Below are 20,026 nucleotides of genomic sequence, written 5' to 3'. Positions count from 1 at the left end.
TCATGTGCACCAGCACATGAGATGTTACCAGGTAAAAGTGACTAGTTCCCTTATGTATCCTTGCAATGAACTGCATCCAGGTGCCAGAGCACTGCAATTGCTTCCACCATGGCATTTAAGGTTAATAGTTTGCTTTGGGTAGAGAAGAAGCCCAGCTGGTCCAGAAATCAATGCTGAATTAAATCAGAGGCACAGGGATGGTTAGTGAAAAGAACTGAGAAACCGTAACAGGGGACTTCAGCAATAACTGGAATTGCCTTACAAGAGCCAGCTGAAGCAGACTGCTGTTAACACGCTCTGCCTGGTTACTGCTGCTCCGTTCCACTTCACTCGCACGTTGCTCTTGCCACCTCTCCCACTGCCAGCTGCTCCCCCACGCTGCCACGCCAGCCCAGGGCACTGTGCCCTCCCCAGGAACAACGCTGCTCTCCCGACTGCTTTCAGCAGCAGCATGTTTGTCTTGCACAGCTGCAACACTACCTTGGAGCAGACAAATCAGGGCTCTTAAGCGGATTTCTTTTCATCCATATTTGGGTTCTACAAGGATTTGTTGTGCCTGAGATATTTAACAGCAAGATGCAGGGATATAAGCAGACCAACACGTTTTTCAGTGCTTATCACACGTCTACTGGTAACAAACATCCACATCATATTTTCATTGCTTCCATGTCCACCTAGGCTAAGTCTAACAGCCTGTCCAGAGCTGGGGGCTCAGCAGTCCAGTCCTGGGAGCCAACCCACCTCTCACTTCTCTTGCAATTTGCTTGAATGCATTTCTCACTGGCTTCACTTGCTCCTTTATGGTCTTTATTTCTCCATCTTGCACACAGCACTGCCCAATGCAGTCATTAGAGAATATGCATGGCCAAACACACAGCCGCTGACAGCAGTGGTGATCCGTATTGGTTAATTTGCAATACCTTGGGGAAGAAAAGAATCCATATTTTTGGAGCATTCAGTTCCTGATGAGTAGGCACTTAATTACTCTTAGATAGTTACTGAATGCTAAACAATGTATTGCGAGTATTTCGAGCACATGCCCTGATCCAGGTAACCAATAAAAGGCTTTTGCAGGGCATTTCTAGAGAAGAGGTAACACGCTGGGATAAGCCTCAGCTGACTGATGCCTGTTCACAGCAGTGGAGATGCTCACTGAGCCAAACTCGTATCTGATACAGGCTGCCTTGTAACCTCGTGGGATGAGAAGTTTATAAATCAAGGCAGAATATATCCACAAGGCATAGACAGAAGCTTAAAAAAAATAGCCCCAAATTTATTACTGTTTTTAGCAGCCAAACTGATGATTAAAGCACCTTAGATTTAAAACCTCAGCTCCAGCACTGGAAGCAGAGTAACAAAGGGGAATCTAGATAAACTCCATTAAAAATACATCTGTCATCTCAGAAAAATACAGTTCAGAGAGCCAGTTCCCTCTTCCCTTCTAGACCACCTCAGCTAGACCTCTCTGCACCTGAAAATGAATAGAAAGATTTCAGATGTACACAAGATGGACTTGCAGTATTGTTTACAGTAGGAGAAATGAGATTAACACACTTATTTTTATTATTTTTATTTTACACCAGAAGGAGCCCAGGTGATACCTTCAATGAGAGTGCAGATGGGTGAGCTGGCTAGAGCCTACGGCACTGCAAATAGAGTAACAGCTTTTCAAGCAGCAAGGCTGAGCAGGTTCTCCTACAGTTTCAGTTCTGATGCATCCCATATGCCTGCCGCTGCCCTCAGGGCTGCTATGACACTGTCAGGTCTTCTCCTCATGGGGCACAGAGGCGGCATTGTAGCTGCAACACAAAGCTCCCCACCGTGTCAGCTCTGTCCTTCCCAAAACTGCTAACGTACCGCATCGCGTCCCAGCCAGCTCAGGGACGGACGGGCAGCTGACTGCACCACCCTGCAGGGCTGAACAGTTGTGGTAAAAAAGATAAAACAGGAAACTTATTCCAAATATTGAAACATGAGGCAGGGAGATTAAGAAGGAGGCAACAATTATTAACAAGTCAGAGAAGCATTTTAGCTGCTCGGTAGCTGGTGAGCTGCTGGTTAGAGACAAGAGCATCATGGCTGTGACAAGGGCAATGCTCAGCATGGGGTTATGGAGGCTGACCAAGCCAGCCCCGCCATGATGTTACCGGGTGCTCTGACCCCGACTGCACGCACTTCTCAGCAAATCCACAGGAAAAGGCAAGGCCTGCTTCTGCGAGGGAACAGCTCTGCGAGAAATGGCGGTCACTTAAATATGACAAAATGGTTCCAAACAGACTTTTATGAGCTGAAATGGGTCTAGAAAACAAGTGAATGTTGCTGGCGTTGCCTCACGGTTACTCTCAGGAGCCTCCTATCTGGGCCTGTAACATCAGCACGAGCAGATGAAGTGGTTCCTGCGAGGCACGACCCAGGGAGCAGAAGGCAGCTACCGCCGGCGCCTCCGCATTTCCATGGGAACTCCCTGACCTCCGTTCCCAGTCACCTCATGGGCACCAACACATTCTGAGCCAGGTTTAGGACACATCCACACCACACCTGTGCAGGCTGATGCCAGAAGCAGCCCAAAACCTGCTGGGATGAGATTTAGCATCCCCACCCCACCCCTGCAGCAGGCCAGGCTGCAGGGCCAGGCCCACGGCTGGGACCCATCCGGGGAACAGGGGAAGCCATGGAGAAAAAGGCAAACTTACCCTGAATCAGGCCCCACCGGCAGCCCCATGGCCCAAACAGCGGCTCAAAGGTCCCTCTTAGACCACAGCCCCAGCTTCATTGAAAGCACAGCTCACAGGGTGCTCACTAGACCTGAAGCACCTGCAAAGCCTCGCACTGGAGCTTCTCCAGCTCACTGAGAGTTCCTGGCAGTGTGAGAAGCCTACTGTAAGTTCCTGACAGCATGAAACCTCTCTGCCACATGGCTGCTGCCCTCCACGCACACACACACACCTGTTCCCCTGAAGCAGCAAAGGTCAGGGTATGAACACAGGCATTTGCTTCCGTGAAGCATGTGCACATGGCATGGCAGCCTCAGCAGCCTTCTCTCACCATCATTACCCATTGCTGTCTGGCTTGGGGAAGGCTGTGAGCTGCCCATTTCTCCTTATGTTTTCAGTGTTTTCACCGCTGGCTGAAACGTTGTGCACAAATAAAGGTAAGAAGCAAAGATGGCTTCTTTGAACTTAAAAAGAAGCTTCTTCCAGTTTCAGGTAACGATCCGTTTTGGTCTGTGCTGATGCAAAGCACGTGGAGTACTCACACTGTTTTTGCTAATAACCACAGCGAATTTGAGTCAAGATCTGCTAGGCAGCTCTGGCCCAAGGCCCATCACCTCTGCAGCGCTACGCACACCTTTTACTTGCTGGGATCTTTCTCTCCCTTGCTCCCAGAGCTTTTCACATACAACTTGCCCACAGCAAGCAGCCCACAGTGGGGCAGCCCAGCACTGCACCCTCCAGAGACAGCCCCAGTGCTCTGGCAGCAGCAGCTGCCCTCCAAACAACCCAGCTCAGCAAAACAGAAGCTGCCTGCTTAAGAAGCACCAGCACAGCTCCTTCCTTCCCTCTGCAAAGGATCCTTGCACCTGAATCCCACCTCACTGGGATTCATCACTGCTCACCCCAGGCAGGAGGAGGTATCTCAAGTGCTCCACTTGCCATCAATTTTAACTTTATTGCCCCACGTCCTGGGCATCTGCTTCCCCTCATGGTTCCAGTACATGGGTATAAAGGAATTTAAACTGGTACCTCAGTGTAGGGGTCTCTGATGCTTACAATGGGAGAAGGAGACTCTGGGAATCTCCAAAAGTCTTTATCCCATGAGCACTCGTGAATCTCTGAGTGATTATTTCTTACACATTTTACTATCTCCAGCTTTTTTACATTCACCTTTTACAACATTTTAATCCTTTTCCCTGTCAGTCTTCTAGGTCTGTCCCTAGGGACACTCACTCCTACACTAAAGTCATTCCACAGACAAGATGGAAAGTCTCTGGAAGGTGCCAGAAAGCTACAAGAGTCAGGAAGGTCTCAGACAACAGCGCTGTAGTCAGAATGAATGCTGAATGCAGGAGAGCACTCGTCTTGGGAGCCCTTCCAGACCTTCAGTCTACATGAATAAGGCAGCAAAGAATAGAGGCAGGAGATGCATCAACACCTCTGCACCAGACCCTTAACAGATCCATGTCTTTTCAGCTGCAGCTGAGCCCAACCCTCTTCCCACCACCCCCCTCCCCCCCCCCAGTTCCACAAAATAACCTAAGGATCAATGGGAAAAAAACACTGAACAATCCCCAGGGGCCAAGTCCTCTGACAGCAACACATACCCCACTGCCAGGCCTGCTGCAAAAGGGAAGCAAAGAGAATAAAACAGTATATTGCCACCTGTGCTATAACCAGACAGAACACAGTCAGAGTACCCCAAGCCAAGCAGGAGGAGAAGAGGTAAGTGTTCCTCCCAAGGCACCTGGAAAAACCTCCTCCAGAATAAGACATCAATGAGTTCCCAGGGCTAGTTACACATTGTTTCTAATCCATGAAGTTCTCAGGCCTCACATCAGGAAGAATCAGAAACCATAACCAACAATACTCTCCCCCACCCTTTTCTTGCTACACCCCGCAGTCCTCTATGTCTTGCGCTACGTTCAATTCTGTACCCACTGCCCTAGCGACAGAAGTAAATCATGGACAGAGTGCAATTTTATTGAAAACAGAAGTCAAACTGCCTTGCAAGTAAATCACCCCTCATTAAAATGCTCAGACACTGCAGCTGGCCCATCCTACTGCTATACAATCCCTCTGAAGTTCTCTGTTACTAACTTCTCAAAGCCATTCTGCCACATGCACACACACATGCACTCCAAAGGAGCCACTAGAGATAGACTCTGGGGCATAAAACTTACCACCAAAGAAAAAAACTCTTTGATCTGTAGGGCAATGTGAAGTAAGAGGTGGGACTGCAAAAGCTGTTACATCATCCCCTTTAAATATACAAAATATACAAAAGTCAAACCAGAATGGATGATCCTCGGAGAACAACGTGCAGCAAAAATGGAGTAATTTGAGGCAGCCTCTGCACACTTGGCATCTCCACACAGATGGTGGATCTCCTGTGTCTGCCCGGGGAGTTAGAGCTCCTCCCTTCTGCCTAGGAGCTGAATCAACAGGTAAAGCAGCAAAAGCATTGGAATCCCGGACTCACACCCATCTTGTTTTCTGCATGAGGACTCGTCCCTTTGCCAGCCCCTCTGCAGGGAGAGAAGAGGTTCTACCTCCTGGATCCGCAGAAGAGGAGGATCCTGCCCTTCCCTCCTTCTCTGCTGTCCCACTGATGGCTCTGTCACTTTGCCCTTCCTCCTCCTCCTCAAGGACCACCATCCCGCTCCCTCACTGCATTCAACAATGACTTGAAACGCCACTCAGTAGCTGCTTAAAAGGTTTTTTTGTTCTTGGTGTTTTTTTTTTGTTTGTTTGTTTGTTTTTGTTTTTTTTTTTTCCTTTTTCGGACAATAAACTACTTAAGTCAAGGCCTGTCTCCTTCCATTCACATTTAGGCTAGAGCCTTAATCCCTGCCACAGTCTGCTGACAGCACAGGGAGCAGCCACACATACACCTGGGGTTATCACAGCAGAACACAGACCTGTGCCATCAGGTAAAACACAGTAAAAGCCCAGAGCACTACCAGCAGAGACATACAGGCACTGAGGGCTCTGTTCTTCAGTGTGCTGAGCTTCCTGGATCTAAGCCACCAACACACACAAGTGGGATTAACTACAGGATACCAGTGGGCGTGTGCAGCCACGACAGTGCTTCTTCCCTGCTCCCTTCAGCCCAGCTGGCGAGTTGGAGCAGATTCAGGTACTCCTAGATATGTGCTACATCTTCAACTAGTGTCGAAGACATCCTTCATTTGTTCCGTGGGAGTCATCGGATCGAAGCTAATCGTACAGCTTAAGCACTCTGCTGAGCCAAAGGTGAAGTGTTCAGAAAGTTGCAAACAACACTGAGATGCATGGAATTTCTGCAGGAAGGAAAGAGTTGAGTTCTCTCTTACTGCACAACTGGGGTGAACAAAAGGGAGACAGATTTTCTACATTCAACGTTTTCATAGAATAGCAGCCTTCCTACCATAGTTATTTATAAAGAAATGCTACAGACTGTGTTAAATTATATGCTGCAGAATTTCAAAAGATGACTTTAGAAGTGATTTTTTTTTCTTCTGTAAGCATTCAGAGTCATTTCTAGGGAATTTTACTGATTTATTTCCAATTTAATACTGACAGATCCCATAAGAATTTTGGTATATGCACATGTACCTGTCTCTGCTCGATTCTTAACTATGGCAACTAAATTCACTTGCATTCAAAAAGGAATTCTTGTTTTGCCTGCAGGAAAGGATGAGCAAAGGCTCCAGCTGACAGAAGCAGCTGCAGAAATGGCCACCATAGAGTCTGCTTTTGCCATTCTGGAAAGTCTCCTCAGATCTGCCTCTGCAGTCTGTCCAACCCTCTCCTTCCTTCTGCCTCAGACTCCTCATCTCAGCTACATTAAACCCCAACCTTTTCCTACCCTTTCTTCTCCCCCATCACCACAGGTTGTTCTTAGATCAAATGCTGTTAACAAGTAATGTGTCACTGGAGTTTTCCAAGCCTGAAAAAAAAAATCCAAGAAAACAGCAGTGCATTGTGTAAAAGCCCTTCCATTCACAAAGCTAGCACAACTCGGCCAAGGACAACTTGAAGGTCATCAGCGCAGATCTTAAGAAAAAAGGAAAGGACTCCTTCACCAGGCTGTCACACACTGGAGTGACCGGGCTTGCTCTCTGAGTAAGAAGCTTTTCCTGCCTGTAGAGGTCTAAATAAAAACATATTTATGGTTTACATAAGATGGTAACGTCACTCTGCATTGCATTCTATCTGAAACTCTTACAGGGGATAAAGTTGTTAATGTTATAGAACAAACTATTATCCGTTCACACAGGATTTTCTATGGATTCCACAGGATTTTCTAATGGATTTTTGTAGTGAATTTAATGCCTGCAAAACATTTTCTTTCCTCACTGAGAAGGCGCAGCCCTGTTACAAGACAAGTGAGTTTCTCTCATGCCCCCCTGTCCATCAAGTAGAACTCATCATAGGCTGACAGGGACAATTTCTGTATCTAAAGAATTAACACATTAGCTAGCATATGCTGGTGTCCTCAGCTAGAGGAGGCAAATGGCTTTTTAACCCCTGCTGAAGCAAACCCTGGGAACAAATCCAAAGGTTACCTTTGCCAGCAAAGACAGATTGCAGAACACATACTACGCAAGTCAGCTAACACATCAGAAATTACTTTTTTTTTTATTCCTCAGTGAAATTAAGACCTAAGAGTGACAAACCAGTGCAGAAGTCTTGTGCAGTGTGGTCTTTCATTCTTCAGCTTAAGTTTCTTCCAAGGACATCAGCTCTAGGGGCAAGTTTATGACAGGGGACAAGGACAGCTCCACTAAGACTGAACTTGTCCCCACAGCCCACCCAACACTTGGGTCACCAAACTGCCTTTCCTCCTCCAGGAGGTCACACAGATCCAGAGGGTGACTCCTGTCTCTCTGCAGCCGAGATCTCACACTAACCCTTTATGATAAATCAATGTACTTTAATTCTTAGGCCTATTAATAAATAGGTGCATGCACATACAGATAGAAACAACGCATGTCTGCAAACTCTTACCTGAGCCATTTCTGCCTTCGGGGTGGTTTTGTGAAAGATACTCTCCAAAAGCCCTTGCCGCTCTGCAGATCCAAGCACCACAGAAGGCAGCAAGAAGAGAAAAAGAGATGAGTAATGGTTAAATGCCAAAGAAAGAAGGAACAGTTCAATACACACTGCTGCTTTCCCTCAGCTTCAGGTGACACCAACTTAAACAAGCTTCAGTAACAGTGCAGGCTACTCCATTAATGCGCCTCAGTTTTCCCCTGGCCAGAGCATTTCCTTAAACAGAGTTGGATTACAAAGACAGGACTGGTTTAGTCTTCAATTTCTCTGCTAAGACTGAAAATGATGAAATGCACCTGTGCTAAGCTTGGTCTAATTTCTGTGGTGCCCTTATCTCCCAGCTAGGAACTGGACCACTGCCTCCAGCCACCCTGAGCGACGCTCCTCCCTGAAGCCCAGGGGAGAAGGTATCTCCAGCCCAACTATCACCCCAGCCTGCCTTTCTGCTCTGGTTCTGGATGCTCCCATCTGTGAGCAATCACAGCTCAGATATTCATGCTAACACCCATTTCACCTGCCTTGACCCTAAATTCTCAAGCACTAACTGCATCAAGATTACTGGACAACCTTATGTGAGAGACTCCACAAAAGCAGTTCCCTGTTCTCCGATGGATTTAGGTCCCACGGATGACTGATTTTACTGAAATATATGCACACTCAGCCAGGCAGGGTGAGCTTAACCCTCATTACACATCAAGGCCCACGTAAGACAGCAAACCTATGAATATTCCAACCTGGAAAAAGCTTTCTGCGTTCAGCCCACACATGAAAGGGAAGGTCAAGGCATGCACTCCCCAATGTAACACTGGGTGGAGGCTCGCAGACAGCGGGATCAAACAGGCACCCCCCTCCGTGGGAAGCCAAGATGAGTACTCTCAGCCTGCGAGCACACTGGCACCTCTTGCAGGGGGAGGTGATGAAGACGTGGCAATAGGGAAGACTCTTCGTGTCACAGCATCATGTCCACCAGCCTGCTCCTTCAGGGGTGCTCAGCCACAGAAAACCCCCCTCCAGCTCAAGGTGCACCAACAGGCCATGCTCAGAAAGGCCACTCAATGCCTAAGTGCAGAAGGGCTTTGACCTCCAAAACAACCTTCTGCTACCCAGCGCCGCACTATATCCCAGTCTGGGTAGCCAGGATTTTCTCCTACTGCTTTTGTACGTCCCCTCCCAAAGGGACAAAAGCTAAAAGCTATCTCCCATAGCGACTAGGGCTGGATGGAGTGGGAAGTCCATTTGTCATCCACAGCCAGCAAAGGGGATCGATATGAATGATGAAGAAAGAGAGCAATTTAATCTCTCTGGGACTGAACTTCAGCACAGCCAAGTGCAAAACGCTTTGGAGCAGTGCAGCTGGAGCTGTGCAAGAAGCAAGGTTTAACCTCTGCGTCATTATAGGCTAACATATGGAGCTGAGGCTCTTCTGTTTCTAGACTCCTGCCCGTCTAGTACCAGGCTGTACCTTTAGACACCAGCCTGGGGTGACAGTTGCCCAAACTGTCTTGCCCAGTGCCTACGCACCCCCAAGACGGTCACACACAGGCTGTGTCACACGGAGGAGCTGTACAATTAGGGCAGCAGTCTACAAAGCACAAAGGGATGACTGTCATGGTTCACCCACCTGTGAGGACAAGTGCCTCATGGCTGTTCCTTGTCCCCATTACCTTTCCATCAAGGCAAGACGCAGGACTTGGTCTTGGGACAACAGACAAACGCAAATCTGGGAGCTGGAGCATGGCACCACCAGGCCATGGCTCTCCTCCTGAGCTGCTCTCCACTCCAGCTCAAAAGGGGCTAAGGCTCAGCCAGAAGCCACGGCTGGTCTCACTTAGCGCTGAAAATAGCCTTGCTTCCAGCAGAAGGCTGGGCTAGGGACTTCCAACATTCCTTCAGTGAGGACAACGGGACACTTCTATCCTTGGAAAAGACTTTGAAGTTTCTCTTGTGCATCATCAGTCACTCCATTGAGAACAATAATAATGAGCAGATTATCAGTGAGAGAGCACAGGGATTTATGCATAAATATATTCTGAACTATGAAGATAAAACTTAGTTTGTAACTAGTTCAAAAGCTCCAAGAGCATCTATTGCTATACTCCTCTCATCTCTGCCAACCCAGCTGCCCTAAAATCTGAACCAAGGCTTCTTCCTTCGCTTGCAGACTGTGGGCTCCCGACCTGCAAGCGGCTAACATGGAGGCAGGGAAGCGCTGCCGCCCTCCACCCCACTCGTTCCACAGCAAGAGCAGCGTCGCTCAGAACCAGAGCACGAGTTTAAAGGTGCTCTGGAGCCTCCCATTTCCCCAGGCAGCAGGGTTAAATCCTGCACGCCAGAGCCCCCTGACAACAGGCAACTGCCCAGAGCCCTCCTCACAGAGCAGAAGCCCAGTCGAGGAACACAGAGCTACTCAAAACGCTGCGGCTGATGCCAGGCTGAGCCTGCAGCTGTGGTCCTGCTGCTGCACTGCTCTTGCATGCTGCTGGCCAACCCACAAGCAAACGACCAGGGACACTCGATCACAGTTCTCCAGTGACAGCCAATGAGCCAGAGAAGCCCGCACAGAACAGTGTGCATCGGGGGTTTTCCAGCCAATTACACTCCAAACTTCTGACTAATTTTTTGCCTATTATCTCAGTGGTTCCCTTCTACATTCCTGCCTCCCATGTGCCATCGGCTTCTCCTTGGCTGTGCCTCAGCTGATCTCCCACAGATGTCTGCGTGTGCCCTTTGCCAGGGGCACTCTGATGGCCACGCTTGCTCCTTATGCCTGGCCTTGCTTTGCCAAGCCTTTTGTGCTCCTTCGCTGCCTCGCTGTGCTCCGCCACCCCAGTTGCCACTATTATCAGTGTGCCATTTACTTCATCTCCTCGGCTCTCTGCTGACACAATCAAAATAAAGTCAGAGCAAAATCCAGACAGATGGTAACTGCTCTATTCACCCCATTCTTTTTATCAGCACACAGTATTAACGCAGGCTGCACGATCAGTTTTCTCTAAGCTCAGTTCTGCCCCTCTATCACAGGCACCACCGCCAAAGTCCATCGAGCCTACTCGTGGCATTGGACAGAAACCATCCAGCTGGGCTCAGAGTCGAGACACCCAGGGACAAGTTAACTTGTAAGAGAGAAAAGAAGGAAACCTGCTTCACCCAAGTGACATGAAGCGCAAGGTGCCTCACAGATACACGGCAGATGAGCTATAACCCTGCGAAGGCAGCATACAAATGAGCAGGTAATACTGAGATGTAGTCAGCTGATGGCATGACAAGTTCAGCCCTGACTCATCTAGAGGGAGGTTTTCATTTTGGTGGCAGATCAGACCTGCACACAACACAGCCAGTACAGTGTGGTTTAGCAGGACACCAAGCAGGGACCGCTGCCTCTGTACGCTGAGCTATTGACCGTAACCAGCAAAAACAAGACTGCCGCTGCCTCAGAGGGAACGCTACCATCTTCTCAGGCTGCTTCTCCATCAGAATGACTTCCAGGCTGCACAGGGTGGGATGGGGTAGTGCGACACTGGCAGCAAAAGCAGCTGCCCCTCTGCGGGTGTTTCTCAGTACTCATGGTACACTAGGTGCCAAAGCTGGACTCAGGTCTGGAAGAAAAACAGACTGAGAGCTTGTAACGAAGCACAGAAATTTAGACAAACATTTGCTAGAAGGAGGAAAGCGGCCAAATAACAGAGATATCAATTACAACGTGATGAGCATGGAATAGCCTTTATGTCTCTGAAATAATCACATCAACAGGATAGAGGGGGCCTTGATGCCTACTGGCAGCTCTGAGAAATTGATGCACACAAATTTATGCACTCTGCTAAACTGACACTGAACTGAGAGGAAAAAATGTGTATTGAAACACTCGGCGATACATGAAAGCCCCGTGATAACTCCATTTCAAGCACTGCTGCAGGATAAGCGATACTTAGAGTATTTGGGAGGATTATATAGGAAAATAAAGAACATCCACCACCTTCTTATGTGTCCTCAGAAGTACTTACTGCCCAGAGCAGGAATCTGTTGTGACGGTGTCTGACAGTGCTGCACCGCAGGAACATGGGAGCGAGACCTCCTGCCCCAGCAGGACCCACGTCCTACAGCAGCAGCCCTGATCGCCACCAGGCAGGGAGGGGAACACCGACAGCATGCCCACAGAGAACAGCGCAGTCATTACAGACTGTTGATGCCTACGTTGTTTAAACCCGATAGTAACAATTCCCCAACAAAAATTAGTCTTCTGTCATATTTGCGTACCTGGAAAATTTAAAGTTCTCATTCAAGAAAGGGAAATTGGAAGTCACTGATGAAACTTAAAGTCCCCACAGTCTTGGGGGAATCGATGTTCACAAAGCTCTGGCAGGAGGAACGAGGACAAAGCAGGAAGAAGATAAAGAAGAACGTAACTGAAACATGAAAGAGTTTGTACCATTCACAGGAAAATTCACAGTCAGAAAAAAGGAATCTAGACTGCATGGAGAACCCTGATCTCAGCCAAGAAATTACTCACGTGGTAAGAAACCTGAGGCAAGGAACACATTCAGCATTACAAGATATGCCCTTTCTCAGCAACCAGATCTTTGTGGCCTTGTTTAAGAGCATCCTCTGGACGCCTCTGGTCAGCAGAGGGGAAGTGCGATCAAATCCTCCTCCCTCCAAGGGGTACCTTGGACCAGCCACCAAGGTCCTGGGTAAGACAAAGCACACGCTCAATTCATGCATTTCTTGTGCTAACTGTAACAAGGAGAGGTGCTTCTGGAACACCCAGCAAAACTCTCCTGTCTTACTTGCCCACACTAACACCCCCTCCCCAAGGAAAGCTGCAGGCCAGAGCCATGCAAAGTGGACCTGAAGGGAAAGACTTGGTTTATTGCCACATCTGGGGTGCCAGCACTGTTCTGTAGGGGCCAAGGCTACAAGGAGGGAGGCAGGCCATTTCTTAAGGCTTTGGATCATCTGTGCCCTTGAAAGCATGCCAAGGAAACCAAGGAGAGTGTGTCAGATGCTTCTTGGCCAGGACCCTGAGGAGAACCGCAGCAGTCGGGGAGCTGCCGGAGGGGCAGCACCAAGGACTCGAGGACAACCATGCCATCCCCGCCACCTGTGTTGTGTCCCCAAAACTGCAAGGCCAAAAAGCACACAGGAAGGAAGCAGGGCAACAGCGAGATCTCACGTCCATGCACCTCAAACCCGAGCAAAACACTACTACCAGGTGAGCGTTGCCGGCCGCAGGATGGGTGCACTGTGCTGCAGCTCTCTGAGAGGACAAGGCTACAGAGACCACAGCTGGCAGCACCACGGATGCCCTCAACAGGACTCACACCGAGCAACTACGCCATTATTTTTGAGAGCCACTTAAAAGAACTAACGCACAACAAACTGCATGGAGCTTAATTAATTCTCCTGGGACAGGAGACTCCCCTGAGATGCTCTGCAGAGATTTTAATTAAAGAATCTAGGGAGCTTGCACCTTCTGCTTAAATCGCATTACTCACAACAGCAAACAAATGATGCTCCCTGCTCAGTAAAACGGGCAAATGCGCACACATACTCCAGCCATGCATAATAAAAATATATTAGCGGGCGCTCGGACTTACAGTAAATTTCAGGATCTGATTTCTCCTCTCAAAAAGTCACCTGCCTCAGGTGAAATATTAACAGGGTAGAGCTCAGGATGTGCAGAGAAACAGTCCCTGAGCATCTCCTGCAGCACAAGAGCAGGATCCCACAGCTGCCTACACAAAAGCGCAGGGGACCCGACCATTGCAGTGCTGTTACCAGCGCAGGTAACCCAAGTGCCCAGCCCTCCTGGGAAGGACGGAGTAGCCTCTCTCTGTAGCCTTACCTACCGTCCTGCAGAGTCCTCTCTGTAGATAAAGAAGGACATGTAGGATGCATGGAGGAGGACCCAGGGCAGGGCAGAGAGGATGTGCCTGCCCCAGGAAGCCAAGAGGAAGCCCTTCAGCGGGCAGATCGACACTGCTGTAGAAATGTCGAGGGTGGCTGGGACCGAACAAGCCCAGGGCTGAGATGCCTGGTGCGGCAGGAGGCAAACCAGCAGCGCCTGCTCCCCACCAACACCCTCTTCACACAAAGCTACAACCCACTGAGCTCTCAACACGTTTTCTGCCCTCCCCAAAGGTTTTTATAGTGAGGCATTTCTAAGGCAGGTTATGAATGTGGAGACAGAGGAGCACCTGTCCAGTGCCATAATCTATGTGCACAGACACCCCTCAGAGACCTTACATTCCCTAGCCCAAACCCACCCACCCAACCTTCCTGGTCAAACCACCACCAGGCACCTCCGAGCTCCCACATAGCGGCAGCGTGCTGATAGCTGCAGCAGGTATGTGGCAGACCAGAACCCCCAAGACACCTCCTGGACTCTGCAGAGAAGACACTACACGAGTAGTATCTGCCCATCCTGATGCGGGCATTTGTATTCAAAGCGCGTTCGCTGCTCTCGAACACCCACACTACCATTTGAAATCTTCTCGCCTATTACAGAATACGTTGTTTGTGTGACTGCCTGTCTAATCCTACTCCCAGAGCCCCATTACAACATTTATGGTGCGTTTTGTGTCATTTCTTTACATCCACTTGGCTGACATCTGCCAAAGGGAATTTCACTGCCAAGTCTTTGAACACCATTGAAAGCACTCACGTTTGCAGTTACGAACACGGTGCAGCATAACGTCGGGAAAAGTTCCAGGTTCTGCCTGGACAGCTTTCTCCAGATGCACTCCAGACTCTGAACGATGGATTTCTTTACAACGCAAACACACAGCAACATATAGACATCTTTGGATGCGTTCCCCTCATGCCATAAGACGACATCCTTCCTTTTGGCACAGCGGAGATGCCATAATGCTGAGCTATAGCCTCCGCGAGGTGACTGAGATCTCTCAGCAGCACGCATCAAGTCCTACACACGACTCCGGGTTATTCTAACGCAATTTTGTCTAACACAAAGGAGGCGTTATGTAACGCAGCTGAAAAGTTTATTTCTTCCCATTTTTCTCAGCAGCAAGGAGCTCGCCTGGGTGCAGCAGGCTCTGACAGACCTGCCGGTTACAGGGCCGTGCTGGGGGAGCGGCTGGCCGCCGAGCCCGTGCCCCAGGTGCTGTGACGCTCGCCGCAGCGTGGCAGAAGGGTCACTGCCGTCCTTCCAGGCAAAGGGCACGGGCACAAAGCTCGTCTGCGGTAGCTTTGTAAACTTAAGCGTGACCAAGCCCCAGATGCATTTTCGAGGATCTCCTGTGCTCGAGGCTAGGAGCACCGGGACCAGACAATCAGCAGAATTCTGCACTGTAGGACAAACGGCGCGGAACCAGGACAGGCGCAGCGGGGAGCCCAAGTCCCCCGGCCGGCCGGGGAGGCGGCTGAGGACACTGCGGGAGGGGGCAGACGCGGTGGGTCCGGGTTTCCACGCGGGTGGGTCCCCACTCAGAGGCAGGAGCCCCCTTGAAGAAAGCCGCCGACTCTGCCCTCGGACACGCGGGTGGCGTGCGAGGCACTGCCCGTGCTCCCAGTTCCCTGAGAGCACCGGGACCCGGCCCTGCCGAACCCTCCCCCGGCCCCTCCGCAGCCCTGCTCCGGCTCACCTCGCCCACGGCCGGGGAGCGCCCGGCAGCCGCAGCGGGGCCGCAGGGGCTCCCCGAGGGCTCCGGGGGAAGGACGTGGCCCGGGGGTCGGCGCACCGAGCCCGGGGTGGTTCCCGCCCCGCCGCCACCCACCTCACTTTAGCCGCCACCGACGACATGGCCTCGTTCCTCAGCGTCTTCCTTTTGGACACTGCTGTGCCCATATTCGCGCGGGGGGCAGCGCTCATCGCACGACCCCGCGGCTGCCCATGCCGCGGCGGGGCCGGCTGCCGGCTCCCTCAGCGCCCCGCCATGGCGCGGCGGCGGCGCCCCCCGAGCCTCCCCGCCCCGCCGCGCTGCGCTGCCCCCGGCGAGTGCGGAGCTCCGCCGCGGCCGCTGCCTCCTCATTGACTGCGGCAGGAGGGAGGGCCCGGGCGCTGCCCGCCGCCCAGGAAGCGCCGCTATATTTGGCCGCCGGCTCCCTCCTCCGCCCCCGCCTCCTCCTGGCGGCTGGCGGCGGACGCCTCGGGCCGGGCAGTCCCTCGGGAAGGGTCCCTGCGCCGAGCCCCCGCCGGCTTCTGCTCGGACCTGAGGTGAATTTGCAGCCCCCGAGGACGGTCGAGATCGGGGGGCGCTTCCCCAGGCTCCCGGCAGGGAACAGCTCCGTCACCTGCAGCCGGCTCGACCTCGAGCCGCCGCCCTGCTCTGAGGGGAACGGAGCCGCCCTGGCCGCAGGTGGCCGCTGGCCAAAGCAGGGGGTTTATGGGGGGGTTGGTTCCCACAGACCGCCCTCGCACCCCGAGCCGGGGCCGTGAGGGGACCCCGAGTTGGGCCCCCCACGGGCTCAGGGCTGTGCAGACGGGGACCGCGGGTCAGGCCTGGCCACGGGAGTCCTGCCGGCAAGCTTCGCCGCAGAAGGGTCGATGCAAACACGCATTCACCTCTCTTAATTTCAGCCTCGCGGGGAACGTTTGCCACCAGCCCCGAGCAGCGCCCGTAGGGGCACAAGAGGTGACCAGAGGCAGCAGAGCCACGAGGGGCCTCGTCCGAGTCCTCCTCGCCCCCGCTGCCACCCACCACAGCAAACGCCTTCCTCGGGGTCATCGGCTGCTAGAGAACAAACCCAGGGCGAGGAGCTTCCCTCCTGACCTGCTGCTCCCTCAGCAAAGCCCCGACACGTTGTCAATTCACGTGTGTATGTCTTGATCCCAAGGAGGGTCTGGAAAAGTGCTTTTCCTGCATACAGTAGATAAAAATATGCTTTTCAGGGCACCTGAGTCAGTGGGGACGGTTCGTTTTTAATTATTATTCACTGTATATGCAGAAAAAGCACTTGGGCTGTCCCACTGACTCTGCAAGTCTTCCTTGTATGGAAGAAAGTTTGGGAAAAAAAAAAAAATCCTTCAGCCCTCTCTCTCTCTCCATAGACTCCAAAGTAAAATCTGAAAGAAAACAGACTTAATTTGTTAAAGTCTTCATGCAGCTATTTGGTTCTATTAACCTACCACTTGAAAAACAAAGCAATTCACACAGAGAGCAGAAAACCTGGCTCCTCTGGCGTGTACAGACACAAGGACCTGCACAGACAATATGTGAATAACAAATCTGCAGAAATGTGTCTTTGCGTAGATACCAGCCGCGAGCAGAAAAGTTCCCTGTGTGCAGAATGAAGACATCACCGTGCTCTTTAGCTTAGACCACCTGACTGAAGGAGAGGTACTAAGTGACATCAGCCTCTCCGTCAGTGCCACCAAAAGAGCTGGTCGCCGTGTCCTGTTCGCTCAGTAGAGCCGCCCTTGCAGGCAAGGGTCACGCTCTTCCTGGGGGGTTTGCAATCCGAGCAGGATGAACAGGGCACAGCTGTCACCCAGCACTGAACTGAGTGATGAGACAGCTTTAAACATTGCAGTCTCAATCCAATGTGCTAATACTGGAGAACAGGTTTTAGGGCAGGTACGCCTCAGTCCTGCGTGTTGGAAGTAAGAGTGGTAGAGCTGCTCATCTAATTTGATGACCAGCTTTGCTTCACACCACTGAAAACAGAGACACACGGATCTAGAGGTGCACACGCTGCCACAGCAAAGGAGGAAAGAGAAATACATGGGAATACTTTATAAATAAACTCAGCCTAAGCCTTTGAACTGTGTTTCCCCTTTTCTTTTTCAGAAATATAGGAAAAATGTTCTTTATTTCATAATATTTTTATACGTTTAAATATTTCGCCAGTTGTTGCAAAGGGTTTTGTTTTGTTTTGTTTTAAATGCAAACAATAAATCATCAGATTTTCTACCCTACCCCTGACATAATCCCCATCAAACCTACCTGGAAATACCCCAAAGTTGCTATTGGTGACATTGTTCAGGTACAAAACAGAACCCAGCATCAATATATTGAGTTTGTTCCCATGGAAGAGGACTCCCATTAAATTTCTGCTCCTAACAATCACAAGCCCTACTCCCCTTCTTTCTTGTATAGTCGTGCCACCAGTGTTTCTACAACAGAAAGTAAGACAGAACACACCTGTTTTTCAGGGAGCACCTTATAAAAAGAGAACTGTAGAGAACATGAGCCATACAATCAGCTGCAGTGAGGGAAGCAGTGTTCAGTACTGTCAGTTCCCAAAATTAAAAAGCAGGGATGTCTTCACCTTCACCCCATTTTCAGACCACTACCTCCCACAGCTCTGCCTCCTGGAGCTCTTTGAAACTCTCCTTCCATCTCTCCGAAGGTCCAGTCCAACACAGGGCTCACTTCAAAGGCACATTGGTGGCTCAGGGCTTGGGCAGATGGATTTTAGAGATCTCCAGTGATGGAGATGCCACCACCACTCCTGTCCATGTCTCAGAAATACACCATTTTCACAGGGAAGGATTTTTTTCCATGTCTCTAATTGTAATTTCCCTTGTTGCAATTCACGCCCCCTGCCTCTTGGCCTGTGCACCCCTGAGAAGGGCCCAGCTCCATCACCCTGTAGCCCACCCAAGCACTGGCCCATCTCTGCAGTTTCTCTCTTGCTCTCTGCTCCCTTCCTCACCCACATTTGAGTTTTCCTCCCTGCCTTTGAGTTTCTCCCAGTATTTGGGGGTCTGCGTACCCCAGGGTGACAAAGATGAGGATGCAGCCAGTGTGCCGAACGCCTTCGGCTCATTAAGGCTGGCGAAATGCCTTTGCTTCGTGCTAGGAAAAAAGTCAGGCGAGCCAGGCAGACGGCTCCCCATCGCCTCTCCATGGCAACAGGCCTTCCAGACGCGCACACGTAGGCAAGCAGGCCGAGGAGGCAGGGAGCATCACGGTCCCTCTGCCCAGACCCCAAACATCTACTTGTGGGGCTCCCTGCTGAGCTCACTTCACCCTAAGGGAGCACACCCCACAACTGCTTCAAAAATAATTGTAGCTGGCCAGAGAAATGCTCGCCTCTTTGTACCAGCGAAGGTGACATAGCCCAAGCCCAAGACAGACAAAATTCATCCTGGCCACTGATGATTTTTATCTATATAAATGTGTCACACTTCAAAAATCTGGTATTACAGAATCCTTTCAAACAAAACAACAACAAAACCACACACTTGTCTAGTAGGAAACCCCGATGTCCTGGACCTTGTTAGGTCTAAGCCTTAGATCAAGCTGAGATGAGGTGGTCTGAGGTGGTCTGATGACTCTCAGACTTGAAGGATACAATCTTTTCATGTTTAGAAAAGTCATTTTTGTCTGAACAAACAGAAGAATGTGTACCCTGTCAATTTAAATTCAAAAAGAGAATTAAGGTGAACAAAATAATAATAATAATAATAACAGTTATAAGAACAACCTGCAGAAGGCAAAGGCAAGTACCAATAACTACTCTTCCAACTCACAAAACACAAGAAGCTTGCAGGAGAGTCAGAAGTTGGCCATGGAGCACTCGTAGGAGATAAGTTCAGAACAAAAGAACAAAGTGAATGTTTTGTGGCTGTAGTCACTGAGGACAAGCTCAGAGAAGCTTCTGTACCAGCAATCTTTATAAGGACGTGGCGCAGGATTTAGCTCACATTCAAGTTGTCGGCAGAAGTTGAGGAATAAATAGCCAAACCAAAGAGTGCAAAATTCACAAGGCTGAGGTGGCCTTCACCTAAGTGCTCAGGACGAGGAACTCAGGGATGAAACAGTGTAATTACTTAATTGTAGCATGTGATCACTGTGCATAACAGCCTCCATGTCCGAGAGCTCTCAGGTGACAAATGGGAAGGGTTTGGGGTTATTACAGACCATGAAGTCTGAGGTTGCTCTTGGACAAACTGATAGAAACCGTGGTAAAGAATATGATTAGTGTGTACTTGGATACATCTGAAATTGGAGGGGGAGGGGGGGTAAGAAAAAAAAAAAAAAAAGTGTTTTTCCTTGAATACAGGAATGCCTCATAAAGCTATTACAGTTCCTTAAAGGAGTCAATGATCATGAGACATAGTCTGCCTGGATTCCCAAAAGGTCTGTCACAGGAGTTTCTTACAGAAACACAGCTGCCATGGGATTAACAGAAAGGGTTTTAAATGGATAAATAACTGGTTAAAGGATTTCTCAGAAAATAGCTATCAATAGTTAGGCTCCTGAATAGACAGAGGTCTTGAATGGAGCCCCACAAGACCTGTGTTGGGGTCTGCACTCTTCAGTGTATTTGTAAATAATCTTGAAAAGGAGTTGAAAAAAGGAATGACAAAA

The 20,026-nt window shown here is 50.1% G+C and overlaps 1 protein-coding gene across 7 annotated transcripts in view; it reads right to left on the bottom strand.

Moving 5' to 3' along the window:
• Nucleotides 1–15,758, bottom strand: part of NSMF (NMDA receptor synaptonuclear signaling and neuronal migration factor) — a 49,485-nt gene extending 33,727 nt beyond the window's left edge. For 5 of the 7 annotated variants that reach the window (XM_035341593.1, XM_035341598.1, XM_035341599.1 and 2 more), the window contains exons 1-2: nt 15,485–15,757; nt 7,707–7,768 (exon numbers count right to left, since the gene is read on the bottom strand). In XM_035341593.1, coding sequence (XP_035197484.1) covers nt 7,707–7,768; nt 15,485–15,579 — 157 coding nt within the window. In that variant the 5' untranslated portion in view covers nt 15,580–15,757. Of the gene's footprint in view, nt 1–7,706; nt 7,769–15,484 lie in introns of all 7 variants that reach the window. The other 2 variants (XM_035341594.1, XM_035341595.1) reach the window with 2 other exon arrangements.
• Nucleotides 15,759–20,026: the final 4,268 nt, after the last annotated feature.

This window comes from Oxyura jamaicensis, chromosome 17 (genome assembly GCF_011077185.1).
Source record: "Oxyura jamaicensis isolate SHBP4307 breed ruddy duck chromosome 17, BPBGC_Ojam_1.0, whole genome shotgun sequence".
NCBI classification, from domain to species: domain Eukaryota; kingdom Metazoa; phylum Chordata; class Aves; order Anseriformes; family Anatidae; genus Oxyura; species Oxyura jamaicensis.
This window is presented reverse-complemented; position numbering and strand designations above follow the sequence as displayed.